This window comes from Choloepus didactylus, chromosome 14 (assembly GCF_015220235.1).
Source record: "Choloepus didactylus isolate mChoDid1 chromosome 14, mChoDid1.pri, whole genome shotgun sequence".
Taxonomy (NCBI): Eukaryota; Metazoa; Chordata; class Mammalia; order Pilosa; family Megalonychidae; genus Choloepus; species Choloepus didactylus.
In genome coordinates, this window is record NC_051320.1 from 5,179,338 (window position 1) to 5,194,521 (window position 15,184).

Sequence of the window (15,184 nt, forward strand, 5' to 3'; positions counted from 1 at the left end):
CATAAGAAGCCTAATGTGGCCAGGTGGCAGTCTTAACTTCCAGTACAATGAAATTATTGTTGTGTTTCCTGGTGAAAGCACTCCTCCTTTTGGAACAAAAACTGGTAGACCAGCAGAGCTTAAGGTTGCAGGGACAGAAAGCAAAAATTTTCATAGTGGATCACTAGGAGTGATAGTGAGTGGTGCCACTCCGGTTTCTGCCCCTTGATTCCTGTACCCATAAATCCTGGCTATGGGAGAAACAGCACCATAGAGTGGACACTGATTCAGAGCATACACAGCCTCCTGGAGAACACTGCCCCAGCCCTGCAAGGTATTGCCACCTAGTTGGTGCCATAATTGAGTCTTCAGCAGGTCATTCCACTGTTCTATCAACCCAGCTGCCTCCGGATGATGGGGAACATGGTAAGACCAGAGAATTCCATGAGCATGTGCCCATTCCCTCAGTTCATTTGCTGTGAAGTGGGTTCCTTGATCAGAAGCAATGCTGTGTGGAATACCATAAGTCCATGGATGGTAGTTTTGGCAGAAGCATTGCATGCAGGGAAGGCAAATATGTATCCAGAGTATATGTCCATTCAAAGTAAGAACAAAATATTGCCCCTTCCATGATGGAACTGGTCCAGTGTATCAACCTGCCACCAGGTAGCAGGCTGATCACCTTGGGGAATGGTGCCATATTGGGGACTGAGTGTGGGTCTCTGCTGCTGGCAGATTGGACACTCAGCAGTGGCTGTGGCCAGGTCAGCCTTGGTGAGTGGAAGTCCATGTTGCTGAGCCCATGCATAACCGCCATCCCTACCACCATGACCACTTTGTTCATGAGCCCATTGGGCAATGACAGGAGTGGCTAGGGAAAGAGGCTGGTTGGTATCCACCAAATGCATCATTTTATCCACCTGGTTAATAAAGTCTTCTGCTGAAGTCACCCTCTGATGAACATTGACATGGGACACAAATATCTTCATGTTTTTTTCCCACTCAGAAAGGTCTATCCACATACCTCTTTCCCAGACTTCTTTGTCAACAATCTTCCAGCCAAACCATTAGCAACAGCCCAGGAATCTGTATGCAAACATAGCTCGGGCCAGTTCTCCTCCCAAGCAAAGTGAACAACCAGGTGCACTGATTGAAGTTCTGCCCACTGGGAGGATTTCCCCTGATTTCTCTCAGTATAAGTTGGAAAACTCATACAGTTCTTTTAGAGTATAGCATACATCCTCATGGGTCATGCTTTGCAATTCACCCTTCGGTGCCTGTTGGGACTTTAGTCTAGTTATAGGTCTTGAAGCAAAGAGGGGTTGGTGGGGGGTGGGTCATGAGAAGAATTAGAAGTATCCTTCTAGCCATTTACCTCAGGACATTCTCTTGCAGTTTCATCTTGTGAAAGAGGATTAATCTCTCCAGACAGAGAAGTGAGTGCTGTTTCCTTAGGGGAGGTGTTTACAGTTTTAGCAGGCACTGAAGAGTTGATGTCTTTAGGTGCAGTTTGGATGGCAGGCTCCTTAGGGCAGACTGGAGGTGGGGAAGCTGTTTCCTCAGAGCAGACTGGTGGTAAGGGGGCTGTTTCCTCAGAACAGACCACTACGGGTATATCTAACAAAGACTCAGCAGAATCCAGAGTTCCAATGTCCTCTCTGCCATTATTATCAATCCATATGTCCCCATCCAAAGTTTCAGGATCCCTTTCTTTTTCAATCAATATCTTCACTTTAAGAGCACATACCCTGCAAAGTTGAGATTTTAGTTTACATTGTAAATCTGCTACTTGCACAAGTCTGCAGCCACAGGAAGTAAGATTTTCTTTCAAGGAATGCATAAAAACCTTTACATCTGTCATATGGTGCTTAAATTTTGAATTTGAAGCCTTTAGGTCATCCCTTTTTCTTATAACTTCATCCAGCATAATCTAAGAGCAACCAGACAACAACATTATACCTCTTAACTCTCCAAAACTCTGTTAAGGTGTCAAAAACACTGTCATTCAGAGCCTTGCTTTGTACAAGTGTATGTTTTGGAGATTCAAACGGTGATATTTTGTGTATCTCCATTGCCATCTCACACCATGGGCTGTCAGTGCCATTTCGATTATTGGAAATGGAGTCATCAGTGCCTTTGAATCTAATCAGAGTAAAAAGCCAATTATAAAAGCCCATTTTAAGATTGTGTTTCTTAAGAACCACTCTGGGTACCAAGTTTTATTAATTAGGGTTCTCTAGGGACACAGAATCAACAAGAGATTATCTGTCTATCTATCTATCTATCTATCTATCTATCTATCTATCTATCTATCTATCTATGTATGTATAAGGTTGATAAAAGTGTCTCATGCAACTCTGGGTATGCATGAGTCCAAATTCTGTAGGGTGGGCAAACTGGCAACTCCAATGAAGATGTTTGATGAACTCCTCAGGCAGTAAACTGCCAACTTTGATGAACTCCTAAGGAAATGCTTTGCTGTCTCATTTAAAAGTCTTCGACTGATTGGATTAAATCCAGCTGATTACATATTCTCATTGTAGAAGACACTTCCTTCATTGATGTAATCAGTCACAGCTGCAGCCAACTGACTGATGATTTAATAAACCAGCCTTCTGGTTTATTAACCAGTCACAAATGTCCTTGCAGTCATGGTTTGGCCAGTGCTTGCTTGAACAGACACCTGGGCACCATCACCTGGTCAAGTTGACACATGATCCCAGCCATCACACTATCCTTTGTGTTATACATAGATCACCATTCAGAAAGGCTGCATTTACTTTAGCTAGTTCTTGTTCTTTCTTAAACCTATTTTTTCTATAACCTTTATGAGAAATGAATAAGGGACATCTTGCAACTTGTCTGATTAGAAATATTTAGAGGATGGCTCATCTTCCATGTTGGTTTTAATTGTGTCATCCCAGCTGGACATTCTCTTCTTGTGTCATCAAAAAGAAAGAACTGTTAACACATCTCAATGTTAGGACAAAATACTAATGGAAATTTGGTTCTGATTTTAGCATGTAGATGTTGGGAAAACCTGAACAAGCAAAGAAGCAGGTAAAAATTAGTCACATTCCATCTTAGATATAGCATGGATGCCCAAGCCTTTTCCAACATTTCAATTCTTAGCCTAAGATGTGCTCTCATTACCAAGCACAGGAGATGCATGGGTTTTACTCAGGTTTCAGAAAAGGAATTACTGCATGGTTCAGGTTTTGTGCTGCGTGTTGCTAAATCAGAAAGTCATAAGGTAGTTTCTGCCTTTGTGGAAGTCATAATCGAATGTGTGAGAGGAACAAGTAACACCATCTAATGTAGGTGACGCTATCCAGAAGGAGGGTGAAGCCATAATACACTAGCAGGGGAGAGTGGGGATGGCATGGTGGACAGGATGCAGCAGAGGGAGACAAAACAATAAGGAAACATCTCCCCCTCAAAATAAGCCTGCAAACCAACATTCCAAAATGTATGAAAAAATCTAGGGCTATGAAAGACAACCAAGAATCCAACAATGTGACAGAAAATATATGAGATAAAGTTAATTTTATGGAGTTGTCCAATCAAGACTTCATAACAACCATGGTTAGGATGGTCAGAGAGACAAATGAAGGAATTATTAAGGAATGGGCAGAATTAAAGCAAGGATAGAAAGATGTAGAAATACACTAATTAGAAATATTAAGAAAAAATGGTCACTGAAATTTTAGAAAGCCAATAAACAGGATAAACTTAAACTGGAATAGTTAAGAGAGAAGTAACAAATTGAAAGAAATGCTGTGGAATACATTCAAAATGCAGTACATTCACAACAAATTAAAACTATACTGACATATAAATCTATATAGAAGTTAAAATTAAGAAACAGGCATATATGTGGTTGAAACATGAAAGTTACATGGGAAGACACATGAAAAAAGACCTAAACAAAGCCCATGACCTGGAACAAAGTCTAAATCTGCCAAACCCCAGACAACCTGCAGACCTGCCTGAAACAGAGCCTCTTTGGATAACCTGTAAATACATAAGCAAGAAATAAATGATTATCGTTTTATGTTACTGAAAGTTGGGTATGTACATATGTGTTTTTCTAATGATGTATTATTGTGGAAATTGCTAATTAATACAGTAGGAAAGCAACATTTGAAAAGCAAACAGATGAGGATTTTCCAAAATTGAAAAGATGAGCTCTTGGGCAGAATGGGCATTCTTAGTGCAGTAAAGGATTGACAGATTGGGTGAGACTGCAGAACTGATTGTGCTAGAAAAGTTTATCACTGAGTACCTTTAGTAAAAAGAAGATGGTCATGAACAGAATAAAAATGCAATATATTGCTTCTAGAGGAGAGGAAAAATAAAATTCTATACAAAATCTTTTGAACCAAAAATAAACAGAAAAGATGAAAGTAAAAGAAGCAAAAAGTGTATAGGTATATAGGAAATGAAGAATAAGATGCCAGTAAGATGAGCCATTCCAATAAGCATCAATGGACTAAACTCATGTTTAAAAAATAGAAAGAATTAGAAAAAAATATATACTTAAAGGATGCTCACAAGTGATTTCTAAAACAAAACAGAACAGTATGTTGAAAGTAAAGGCATGCAAAAGATATACATTGTGATTATTTACCAAAAAGCTGGTGCTCCAATATTAATATTACAGAGAGTTGAATTTGGGGCAAAAGGATAAACTTTGATGCTGTTAAGGTGGTGTAAAAGCAAAGATCCACTGAGAAGATATTACAGTCATGATCTTATGTCACCTATCCACAGAGCCTCAAAACATAAAACAAAAATTGATAGAATTAGGTGATATAATCTGACCAGAAACTGAGAGATCAATCAGTAACACATTAGTAAGTGCAATAAGTATACACATTATTTGTTTAACAAAATTAAGTACTACAATATAATGGATGCTTATAAAATAAAGACTGTATGAATAATAAATGAAGAATATTTATTATTCTCAAATACAGCAAAAACCCTTTTGAATATCTGACCATTTCAAGAAATGAACAGAAATCAGACTAATTCTCTTAAGACAAGGAAATGGATTTAGAAATCATCAATTAAAAGATAGTTTTAAAATCTTATACTTTTGTAAACAGTCAAGTATTCCTAAATAATTTAAAGGTTCAAGAACTTTAATCATGGGAGTTATAAAATACTTTGAAATAAGTGATAAGGATAATTGTGAAGTAAGTAAAAGGAAGAAAAATAAAAGCAAGACAGAAAGTAATGAAATATAAAATCATGAAATAAAAGAGTACCATATCAATTCGAGTGTTAGTTCTTTGAGAAAACTAATTTAATAGACAAACCTCTAGCAAAACTGATCAAGAAAAAAGAGAAAAGGCAGAAATAAGTTTTGTTAGCAACATAAGGGAGGCTAATGGCATTACCCATAATGTTATACTAAAATAAACGTTTTGAACAAATTTGAACTCCTAGCTGACATGAATAGTTTTATAGTACATTATCAAAAGTGACACAGGATAGAATACAGAACCTGGTAAAACTAATAACCACACAATTAATTGAAACAGCAATTAAGAACGTACCCCCTCAATGTATGGTGGGGCACAATTTGATCCATAGGTAAACTGAATCCAGGAAATGGCTCACAGGGACACTAAATTTATTTAATTTACATAAGAAACAAAGCTAAAATTAGAATAGATGCTTAGTTTTGTATCCATATATAATATTGATACAGTGTTATAAATTCCTATAATTTGCCTCACTATCCATCATTTCCACCAGCCATTTATCATTCCGGCTGGAATTTCTGTCTCATGCAAGTCCACCAAGTTCTACTGTGTATGTCCTTCACCACGAAGACACCAATGTTCCCCCTTGACCTGGATTGGCTGTTGTGCATCTGAACTTTTGCTGTGTTCTGTATTGTTCTGTGGTCTTGCCCCTGCCTTGCATCGCTCTGTCTTACGGGCACGTTTTACCTCCCCAACTAACTAGGCTGCAGGCTCTGTCTGCAACACGTCCCTTCCTCTCCCCCGTGGTGCCCAGAGCCCCTTTAGGTAGAGTGTGGGATTGTGTCTTATGCACACAGTCCGGGTGGTCCTGCTCTCTGGTGCATCCAGCAGCTATAAGCTACGACCTCCCAGAGGTGAATCCAGAAAAAGGTCTGCTGCAAGCCCTTCACTGCTGGCTCCTGCCCAACTTGGCACGCTCACCCGTTCAGGGCTCTGCGGACTGCTGGAGCGCGGGCAGGTGGAGGCTGTTGCCACTCCCCGCCCGTCTTCTCTCTCCTGACCCAGAGCTCGGGTTTCAGCCAGCCGCGGGCCTCTAAATATAAACGCGCTCTGGGTCCCGGAACACCTTCAGGGTCTTGCCGAGTTCCTCGCCTGCAGTCTCTCCCACATCACCCAAAGCTCCTCCTTTCCAAGCGGGCTCTCTGAAGAAACTTCAGGCCCACGTTAGAGAAACAACTGGAGGGAAACACCAGGTGAGTACGATCACCTGGCTGCGTTGACACTTTCGGCCTCTGAGCCTTAGGTCTGCTTCAGATGGAATAAGTTGTATGGACTGTTGGTAGCTGAATGTACATTTTTTCCCTCAAATATATATGCAAGTTGGTGGCATTTTTGTTTGTTGCAGTACATTCTGTTGTAATTTTGCGTGCATTTTTTAAAGTTCCCCTTTCAGGTGGTGGATTCCCGGCCCCTGCCTCTCAGCTGCTGCGCGCAGCCTCATCGGTGTTTCCTCTGGGGAGGCGATGGCGTCGGTGCCGTCCGCTGGGTGCCTGCTGGCCAAGAACCAATACTACCGAAGTAAGGGTTCTCACTACAGAATGCTGCTGAGAAGTGCATTGGGGGAATGCTTGTGGGACACTGTTAGCCCATATGGCATGTGCTCGCGATTTTAAGGCAAAGACTGAGGGCTGCTTGTCAAGGGAAAGATTCGGGACAGGACGCACGGGAGACTGAGTCAGCTTCCCACGGTGCGTCTCCTTTTTCTAACGAGGCCACACGACGTGGACGAAGCCATCAATGCTGATGAATAAGCTGAAATAAGCTTACAGTTCATAATTACGTTTTTATTTCGTGTAGCTCTCATTCCACAGGAGGCATTCAAAGTTGATGATTGTATATAAAATAGTGTTCCATAGAAAAGAAGGGATAGCATAACTGTTTCTAGAATTTTTAAATTCAATTTTCTACTGTGGAGAATAGGCCAGTGTCTATATGGCTGTTTTTTTATTTTTTATTTATTTATTTTTTTAAATATGTATCTACCTGAGCACATTCAGGACTGAATAGAAAATTGCAGCTATTTTCTAGACATAAAATGAAATGTCTACATATTGCGCATTCAGGAAAAAATTAGCATTTTTTATTTATTTATTTTTTTAAATATGTATCTACCTGAGCACATTCAGGACTGAATAGAAAATTGCAGCTATTTTCTAGACATAAAATGAAATGTCTACATATTGAGCATTTCAGGAAAAAATTAGCATTTTTTATTTATTTATTTTTTTAAATATGTATCTACCTGAGCACATTCAGGACTGAATAGAAAATTGCAGCTATTTTCTAGACATAAAATGAAATGTCTAGATATTGAGCATTTCAGGAAAAAATTAGCATTTATTGAGAGCCTCTATGCTAGCAACATGTAGAAAACTTACATCAGGGTTGTAGCACGGGAGTTGGAAATGTCTGTTAATATATTCTTTTGAGAACAAGACTAAAAAGAGGATAATAGCCCACTTGGTTATACTCTAACAATGGAAGTTATTTTTATATTCTGATCTTTTAAAAGATTCATAGGTTTAAAAGACAAGCCTAACAAGAAGATTAAAGTGTTATTACTTCTAAAATAATTCCTTAATTTCTAATTGTGACAACCTTTTGTTCGGTATTTAAGTATCTATTTAAAAATCTATCATGTCTTTAGATCTTTCTCTAATGTATAATAATATTTATTATTGATTTTGTACTTCCTACATTTTTGAATTTGATGACATTTTTAGTACATCTGAAATTCTATATATCTAGCTGTATCTGTGGAGAGAGAGGTATATTGTTTGTGGTTGCATGAATGTGCATGCATAGTGTGTGTGAGAGAGAGAGAGGAAGAGAAAGAGAGAAATGGAGAGAGAGAGAGAGAAAGAGAGTGAGAGAGAGACGGGCGGAGAAAGAGAGAGATTTTACCATGGAAAGATACATGACTTATTAGTAGAAAATATAATATGCCTTAATGTGGAAGCTCTTTTATTAATTAATAATTTGATCAATTTTTAAGTTCATGAATTCATAAGCTGTGAGTAAATGATTTTAAACCATGCTGCTTGAGAGTTTATATATAAATAATGTGTGTGTGTCTGCACTGTTGTTTGTTTATTTGTCCTGTGTTTCCTACAGAGTCCAGTGTTTCTTCAGTTAGTTCTTTTTCTGGCTCTGATCCGGTTAACGTCATAGATCATGACAAATCCCAGCAAGGTATTTGGTTTCTGTTCAGCATCACCCTCACTATTTCCCTTTGTTTCTAAACTCTGAAATGTGTTTGATAAGGGAGAAATACATATTTTATTTCATAGGGTTACCCGATGTAGCAGAATCCACCTGGTGTTCTAAGTGGTTTTTCCATTCTGAATCTGTAACTTCAAATGTAGGAGGAAAAGATCTGTCTGCTAAAGGGTAAGTTTTAGATTTTTGTGATAAGAGCTTTAATTACTACCTACATTGCTTCATTCAATAAGTAAGGAAAACCATATCTCTGTTTCTTGAAGCTTTATTATGAAGCATCCTAAAGGGATGGAGAAAATAGTTGCTCCCTTATTCTTGCTAACTAGCAGTTTGATCATGAGCACTCTATCTGATTTAATCACTAAAGTATGATGGAAAAGTCATTTGCCAATTTTATCATAGTTTATGAGGGAAGGGATTGGGAGTCTGGCAAAGTTCTAAATTTTTTTTTTCAATTCCTTCATTGAAAAGTAAGAATTGTCTAGTTTTGTCCTAGATAACCTAGTTCAGTCCTCCTGTTGTTTTTGGTTAACTTCTGCAGTGGTGCCAATTATTAGATAGAAGACTAGAATTGAAGGGTTTGTCTAAAATCATTTCCAAAAATGTCCAACTCTAACATAGCACAGTTCTTAGTCTTACATGTCTTAGAAAGTACTTACTTGGGGTTTATTAGACATGTTACTAATGACTTTCTACCAAATGGATTCAAAAGAATATATATTAATGGAGTTCATAAATTCTGATGTTAAACCAATGGTCTTTGAATTAGAATAAATATTTAAAATCAAAGTAAGTTGTTGAAAAGTGTTTCACTTTTTTCTCCACTTTACTTTGACTGTAAAGTCAACCTGAAGGACAGATAAGCATTTTCACGGCTAATCATCTCTGTATTCCATTCAGTGAACATGTTGTCAATAGTTGAATGTTTTCCACAGCATTCACAGTTGATTCTGACAATCAAGAGGACTTGTTACACTACTGTGGAACTACATACCCTTCAGCACTCAGGCTATACCAGATGATTCTTCTGCATTGTGAGAAGGCAAAACCTGCCTGAGATCTCACTGATGAGACAAGATCACAACATCTGTAGATAGAGCAAAAACGGGCGCCATTTTGCTCATCATTAAGAACATCACTGCAGCATTATCAGCCACAGGGAGAGCATTGGAAAAGTGCCCTTTGGAAGCACTCACCCTATAAAGTGAAAATAGTCTTCAAAAGAAGCTATTCATAATAAATATTGATTACCCATATTATTTTTATTGAAAAAATTGTCGGACTCATTTTTATGTCTGCTGAATGATTTAGTATGTCTTAAAACTGAAGCAGTTCTACTTAACCATGATAATGGTCTTAAGGGCTTTGAACTCAGAGGTGGAGACAAAGAGTTGTGAAAATCATACTGTTAATTGTGAAAGTAGGAAATAAAAATATTCATAAGGAAAGCTAAATAGGGGATGGTACATCTATACAATTGGTTACTGTGTAAACCTTAGAATTAATTATTTTAAATAATTTCTAACAACATGGAAAATTATGATGATGCAATTTTGAGTGAAAAAAGCAGGATAACCCACTATATATAGTATGTGATTTTCATTGTATTAAAAAGGTATGTATGCATAAGAGTAGTTTGGAAGGAAATACATAAATTGTTAACTGTGGCTATTTCTGGAGATGATGGGATTATGGATACTTTTCATTTTCTCCATTATGTTTTTTCTGTATTTTTTCAATTTTTTAATATGACCAGTTTTCTGTGCATAATTAGAAAATAATAAATGTTATTATAAAAAGCAACACTGAAATAACATTTCTCAATGTGCATATTCTCCACATTGGGTAGAATATTCTCTTCCTTCCTTAGTATTTGGGTAGATGATACTAAATGAGTTTCAACTGAAAATATTATATATAAATAATATATATATAAAATTATACACAATTATTCTAAAATTTTGCCTTTTGGGTTGATAATAGTGAAGGCTAATATTCTAGAAGGGGTTTATAACTCCAAACAATTTGAGATGTGCTGTGATTATTCTAATGTGATAATATGAAGTATTATTTGACTTGGTTTGGGTCCCTGTATCATATGTAACAAGATTTTGACAATTTCTGCTAGGGTCCTCTGAAATAATACGTTGAGATTCCACTAGTTAAGCTTTTGAAGATATAGTTTTGATAGCAGGTTCTAAGTTATTGACCCATATCCTTTATAAGTAAAGCTACTAGCATTCAATCCATCAATTCTCCAGCTGGAATAGGACTACTGGGTGCTTTGGATATTTCTGTGGACATTGAGGGTATAGGAATCAAAGCTGCAGAATTCCAACTGTTCTTTTTTGGGGGGAGAGTGTAGGGGGGCAGTGACCCTACCTGCAGAGTTGGCCGAGAGAAAGAGGCCACATCTGAGCAACAAAAGAGGTTCTCTGGGGAGACTCTTAGACGCAGTTATAAGTAGGCTTAGCTTCTCCTTTGCAGGAATAAGTTCCATAAGGGCAAGCCCCAAGATTGAAGGCTCGGCCTATTGGGAGTTCCCAATGCTTGCGAGACTATCAAGAATTCCCCGGGGGTGGGGGGAGGTTAATATTTCCACATTTTCCCCCAGCCCCTCAAGGGGCCACAGCAAAGTCTTAAATAAATATTTTCCATCATTTATCTTGATGTACACACCAAGTAAATGGATCAAAATTTGTACAGTAGTTAGAAAGGACCATGCAGTTTTCTCTTTTAAGTGCTCCAGTACAGGGCTCATACCTCATTCATTCACTATCTAGCAACATGCTTAGCACAGAGTAAATGCTCAATAAATGCATGTTGGATAAATTAATAAATAAATGGACAGAGAATTGAATCAAACCAGTTATGTGAGGAATGGAGACAGTGATTCTTTAATTCTTATTAGGTATTACCACATGGTAAAGCATTGTACTAGTTTTCTGGGAAATGTTCGAAAGATTATCTACTTATTCCTTCATTGTTCATCATCTGCCTAAAAATTTTGTTAAATTTCCATTTAGTAGTAGGCAAAATAAGATAGAGAGCTGGCTTTTTTTAAAAAATATGACTTTTATTGTGAAATCTAACATCTACACATGACAGTGATAACTTTCAAAGCACAATTCAACAAGCAGCTAGAAAGCTAAATCCAAAAAATGCCATGGGTTACAGTTCTACAACCTCAGCCATTTCCCCATTATTAAATACAACATTTACACAGAAAGGTGACAACTTTCCAAGCACAATTCAATAAGGAGTTATTTATGTAAATTTCAAAGAATGTTACGGGTTACAGCTCCACAACTTCAGCCACTCCCTTCTGTGAAATACAAGATACACACAGAAAGGCGACAAACCTCAAAACCTGATTCAATGAGTAGCTACAGAGAGAACCCCAAAGAATACTATGGGTTACAACTCAACCATCTCAGCCACTTCCCTCTAGCTACTCTAATACTCTAGCATCTAAAAAACAATTTGTATAAAGATTCAGTATTCATAATTCTCTGTTAAAATCCTATCTTGTTTGTTGTTACCCCTTCCTTCTGTTTAATCACTTTCTTGATCTTCAGGGGTGTCTAGGCAGTGACCACCCTAACTTATTCATATTGAAAAGAGGTGTAGATATTATGGGGAAGGAGGCTGCATCTGGTTGTTGTTCTTAAAGTGGTTGTTGCCTCTGAATTTTTGGACTTGTCTGGTATAATAATGCTCTGGTGGATTTAAGTTTCTGAGAGATAAACTTAGTGAAACTTTTATAGAATCTTAGATAGGGAGCTAGGTATTTTGGGACTACTGTTGGTTGGAGCTTGGCATACTGTGGCCATTTGGGATATCTAGCTGGAACTTGCATAAAAGTAATATTCAGGATAGCCTGTCAACACTATTTGGAATCTCTTAGCCACTGAAACCTTATTTCGTTCCCTTGCTTTTCCCCCTTTTTGACTAGAAGGAATTTTCAACTGGTTTTTAAATAGTGATGATGAAAAATAATTGGTCAGAATGAATGGAGTAGAGCTAAACTTACAACTCATAGAAATTTTAGAAATGCAAGGAGTCATCATTTCTCCCAACTTCCAATGATCTCCTCTAGCTTAACAAGTCAAATTGAAATTCATTAGCTAATACCTCATGATGCCCCCATAGCATTTCTCTCCCAGAGATGGCAGGTCAAGCAAGTAACAAAGTCATCCTTGATATCTCCCCTCATATCCAATCTGACACCGAGTCCTTTAACATTTTTAATTCTTTAGTTGTGCTTGAATCCATCTCCTTCTTTCCTTTTGCACCATCACTACCTAAACCAAAGCCTCCATCATTCCTCCCCTGGGATATTCCCATGGCCCCTAAGTGGTTTTGCTCCCTCTGACTTCCTAAATGCTCCATCAGTTTTCTTTTGTAATTGATTAATATAGATTTCCCAGTTATACTATAAACTACATGAGAACAAGGATCGTGTCTGCTTTGATCAACTTTTTAATACCCACCCTCTGACATATACTAGATAATCAATAAATATTTACCAACTGACTAAGTTAAGGAATGAATGTAATTTATTCCAAACTCCTCTTTGATGGAAGAGGCAGGGGAGACATGGATTGATGAATTGATATCCCCAGGTGTGCCGGTTTGTATATATTATGTCCCCCCCAAAAAAGCCATATTCTTTAATGCAATCTTGTGGGGGCAGATTGATTAATCTTTTTGATTAGGGTAGGACTTCTTGATTGAATGTTTCCATGGAAATTTGACCCTGCCCATTCAGGATAAGTCTTGATTAGTTTACTGGTGTCCTTTAAAGGGAGCTCACACAGAGAGCAGAGAGACAGAAATGCCCTGGGATATGCTAAGCCAGGGGACCCAGATGCTTGCTGATGCTTTGCGATGCTTAGAGACACTTGGAGATTCTAGGCCAGAGTTTGCTCCAGAGATGCTAAAAGAGGACCCTGGCACTTAGATACACAGGAACTGAAGAAGCTAAGAGAGACAAGCCCAGAGACATTTTGGAGAAAGCCATTTTGAAATGCAACTCAGGAGCAAAGGACCAGCAGACACCAGCCACGTGCCTTCCCAGCTGACAGGTGTTCCAGACGCCATCGGCCTTTCTTCAGTGAAGGTATCCTCTTGTTGATGCCTTATGGACACTTTGGGCACTTTTATGGCCTTATAACTGTAAATTTGTAACTTAATAAATCCCCCTTATAAAAGCCAACCAATTTCTGGTATTTTGCATAACAGCAGCTTTAGTAAACTGGAACACCAGGGTTACATAATCAGTGGGGGTTCTGAGACCCCTCTGGAGTGCTGAACACATGTGAAATGGATTAAGGGGGTTTCTGAAGTATTTCTTATGTATGTCTGGTGATGGTGAGTTGTAGGGGAAAAAAAAGCCTTTGACATTTTATCCTGATGTCAATAAGGAAACTTTAATTTAGGATTACTTAGGGATTTGACTATATGACCAATTTAACAATATTTGCTAATTCATTCATGCAGAAAACATAGACCATTTTTTAGCCTGATCTGGTCCCTCTGTCAAGAAACTTTAAACTTAGTCCCAGGAGGCAAACACTAAACCAATAAACAAATAAAATGATATTTTTCCAATAGTGGTAAGTGCTATAAAGGAAATAAAACAAGGTGTTTTATTGGAGAGTGACCGGGGCATGAGGGGTGGAGAGAGGGATGCTTTATTTGTGTAGTTAGGAACGTGTTCTCTGAGAGTGGCATTGGAGTGAGCCCTGGAAGATGAGGAGGAAAAAATGGCAAGTGCAATATACCATTCTTCTGCATAGTATAGCCTGTCTTCTGTTATGTGCTTGCCAAAGATAGATGCTTTGGAAGAATTTGGAGTTTGAGTTGTCTAAAGCTTCTGTTCCAAGTTACAGCAGGATGACAAATGGTGAGGATTGGAGGGGGTGTTATGCACTTTCTCCTTTTGGATCCCTTAGGGTGACCTCTGCATTGTCCAAGTCACCTTGTACATTGCCGTGCATATAAAGTAGCCACTAGCTGTCACAGCTCCCAGATCCAGGAGAGAGGACAGTGTCTTGTCTGTTGAGGATACTTTGAGGAACAGAAATGGGCTGTCCTTGGGGGTGGGGGTTGGGGGGGCTCTCTAGTCCCAGAAATAATTTCCTAAATTAACAAATTTTATTCTCCCCTATCATTTCCTTCCCATCTCTCATACCAAGTGGACAAATACATTGCTATTATTTTCTTTTCATAAAATTATCTTCTTAGAAATAATTCACACCAAAGAACTAGCAAAATGGAGCACTGCACAGTCATCTCCTTCTTCAATAGTTTGGGAAGAATACATTTTCATTTTGTTGTCTGAAAAATTTTCTCCCATTACAGTCTAACTATTTAATTCTGAAAAGTCTAGCACAAAAAAATCATGTTTCTAATAAAGTGCTTCAAATAACTTTTATTCAACCTTTAAACCTTTTAATTAAGTTGATTACACCCAAATATATATTTCATTCATGCACAAAATGATTTGTATTGTTGTTACAGTTTTATCTAAGTAGGTTAGATATAAAATTTTTGCATCATTGTTTTTAATCAGGTATATTGCAATTTATTTGCCCCCAGGTAATAAACCCAAAATATATTGCACCCTGTGAACTCTAGTAATTATTTGATTAACTGCCAGCTGGAATGTAAGCTTCATAAATATATTATCCTTTTAACATGCCTAG

The 15,184-nt window shown here is 37.9% G+C and overlaps 1 protein-coding gene across 3 annotated transcripts; it reads left to right on the top strand.

Moving 5' to 3' along the window:
- The first annotated feature begins 6,237 nt into the window (after window positions 1-6,237).
- PPDPFL (pancreatic progenitor cell differentiation and proliferation factor like) lies at window positions 6,238-10,277 on the top strand. Of its 3 annotated transcripts, none has more exons than XM_037802944.1 (5): window positions 6,238-6,448; window positions 6,637-6,773; window positions 8,370-8,447; window positions 8,546-8,645; window positions 9,317-10,277. In XM_037802944.1, the coding sequence occupies exons 2-5, from the start codon at window positions 6,719-6,721 to the stop codon at window positions 9,324-9,326; spliced, it is 243 nt and encodes an 80-aa protein (XP_037658872.1). In that variant the 5' UTR covers window positions 6,238-6,448; window positions 6,637-6,718; the 3' UTR covers window positions 9,327-10,277. The 3 variants fall into 3 exon arrangements, with proteins under 3 accessions (XP_037658872.1, XP_037658871.1, XP_037658870.1); XM_037802943.1 differs by having other exon boundaries at window positions 6,254-6,448; window positions 6,649-6,773; window positions 9,410-10,277; XM_037802942.1 differs by having other exon boundaries at window positions 6,260-6,448; window positions 9,410-10,277.
- Window positions 10,278-15,184: the final 4,907 nt, after the last annotated feature.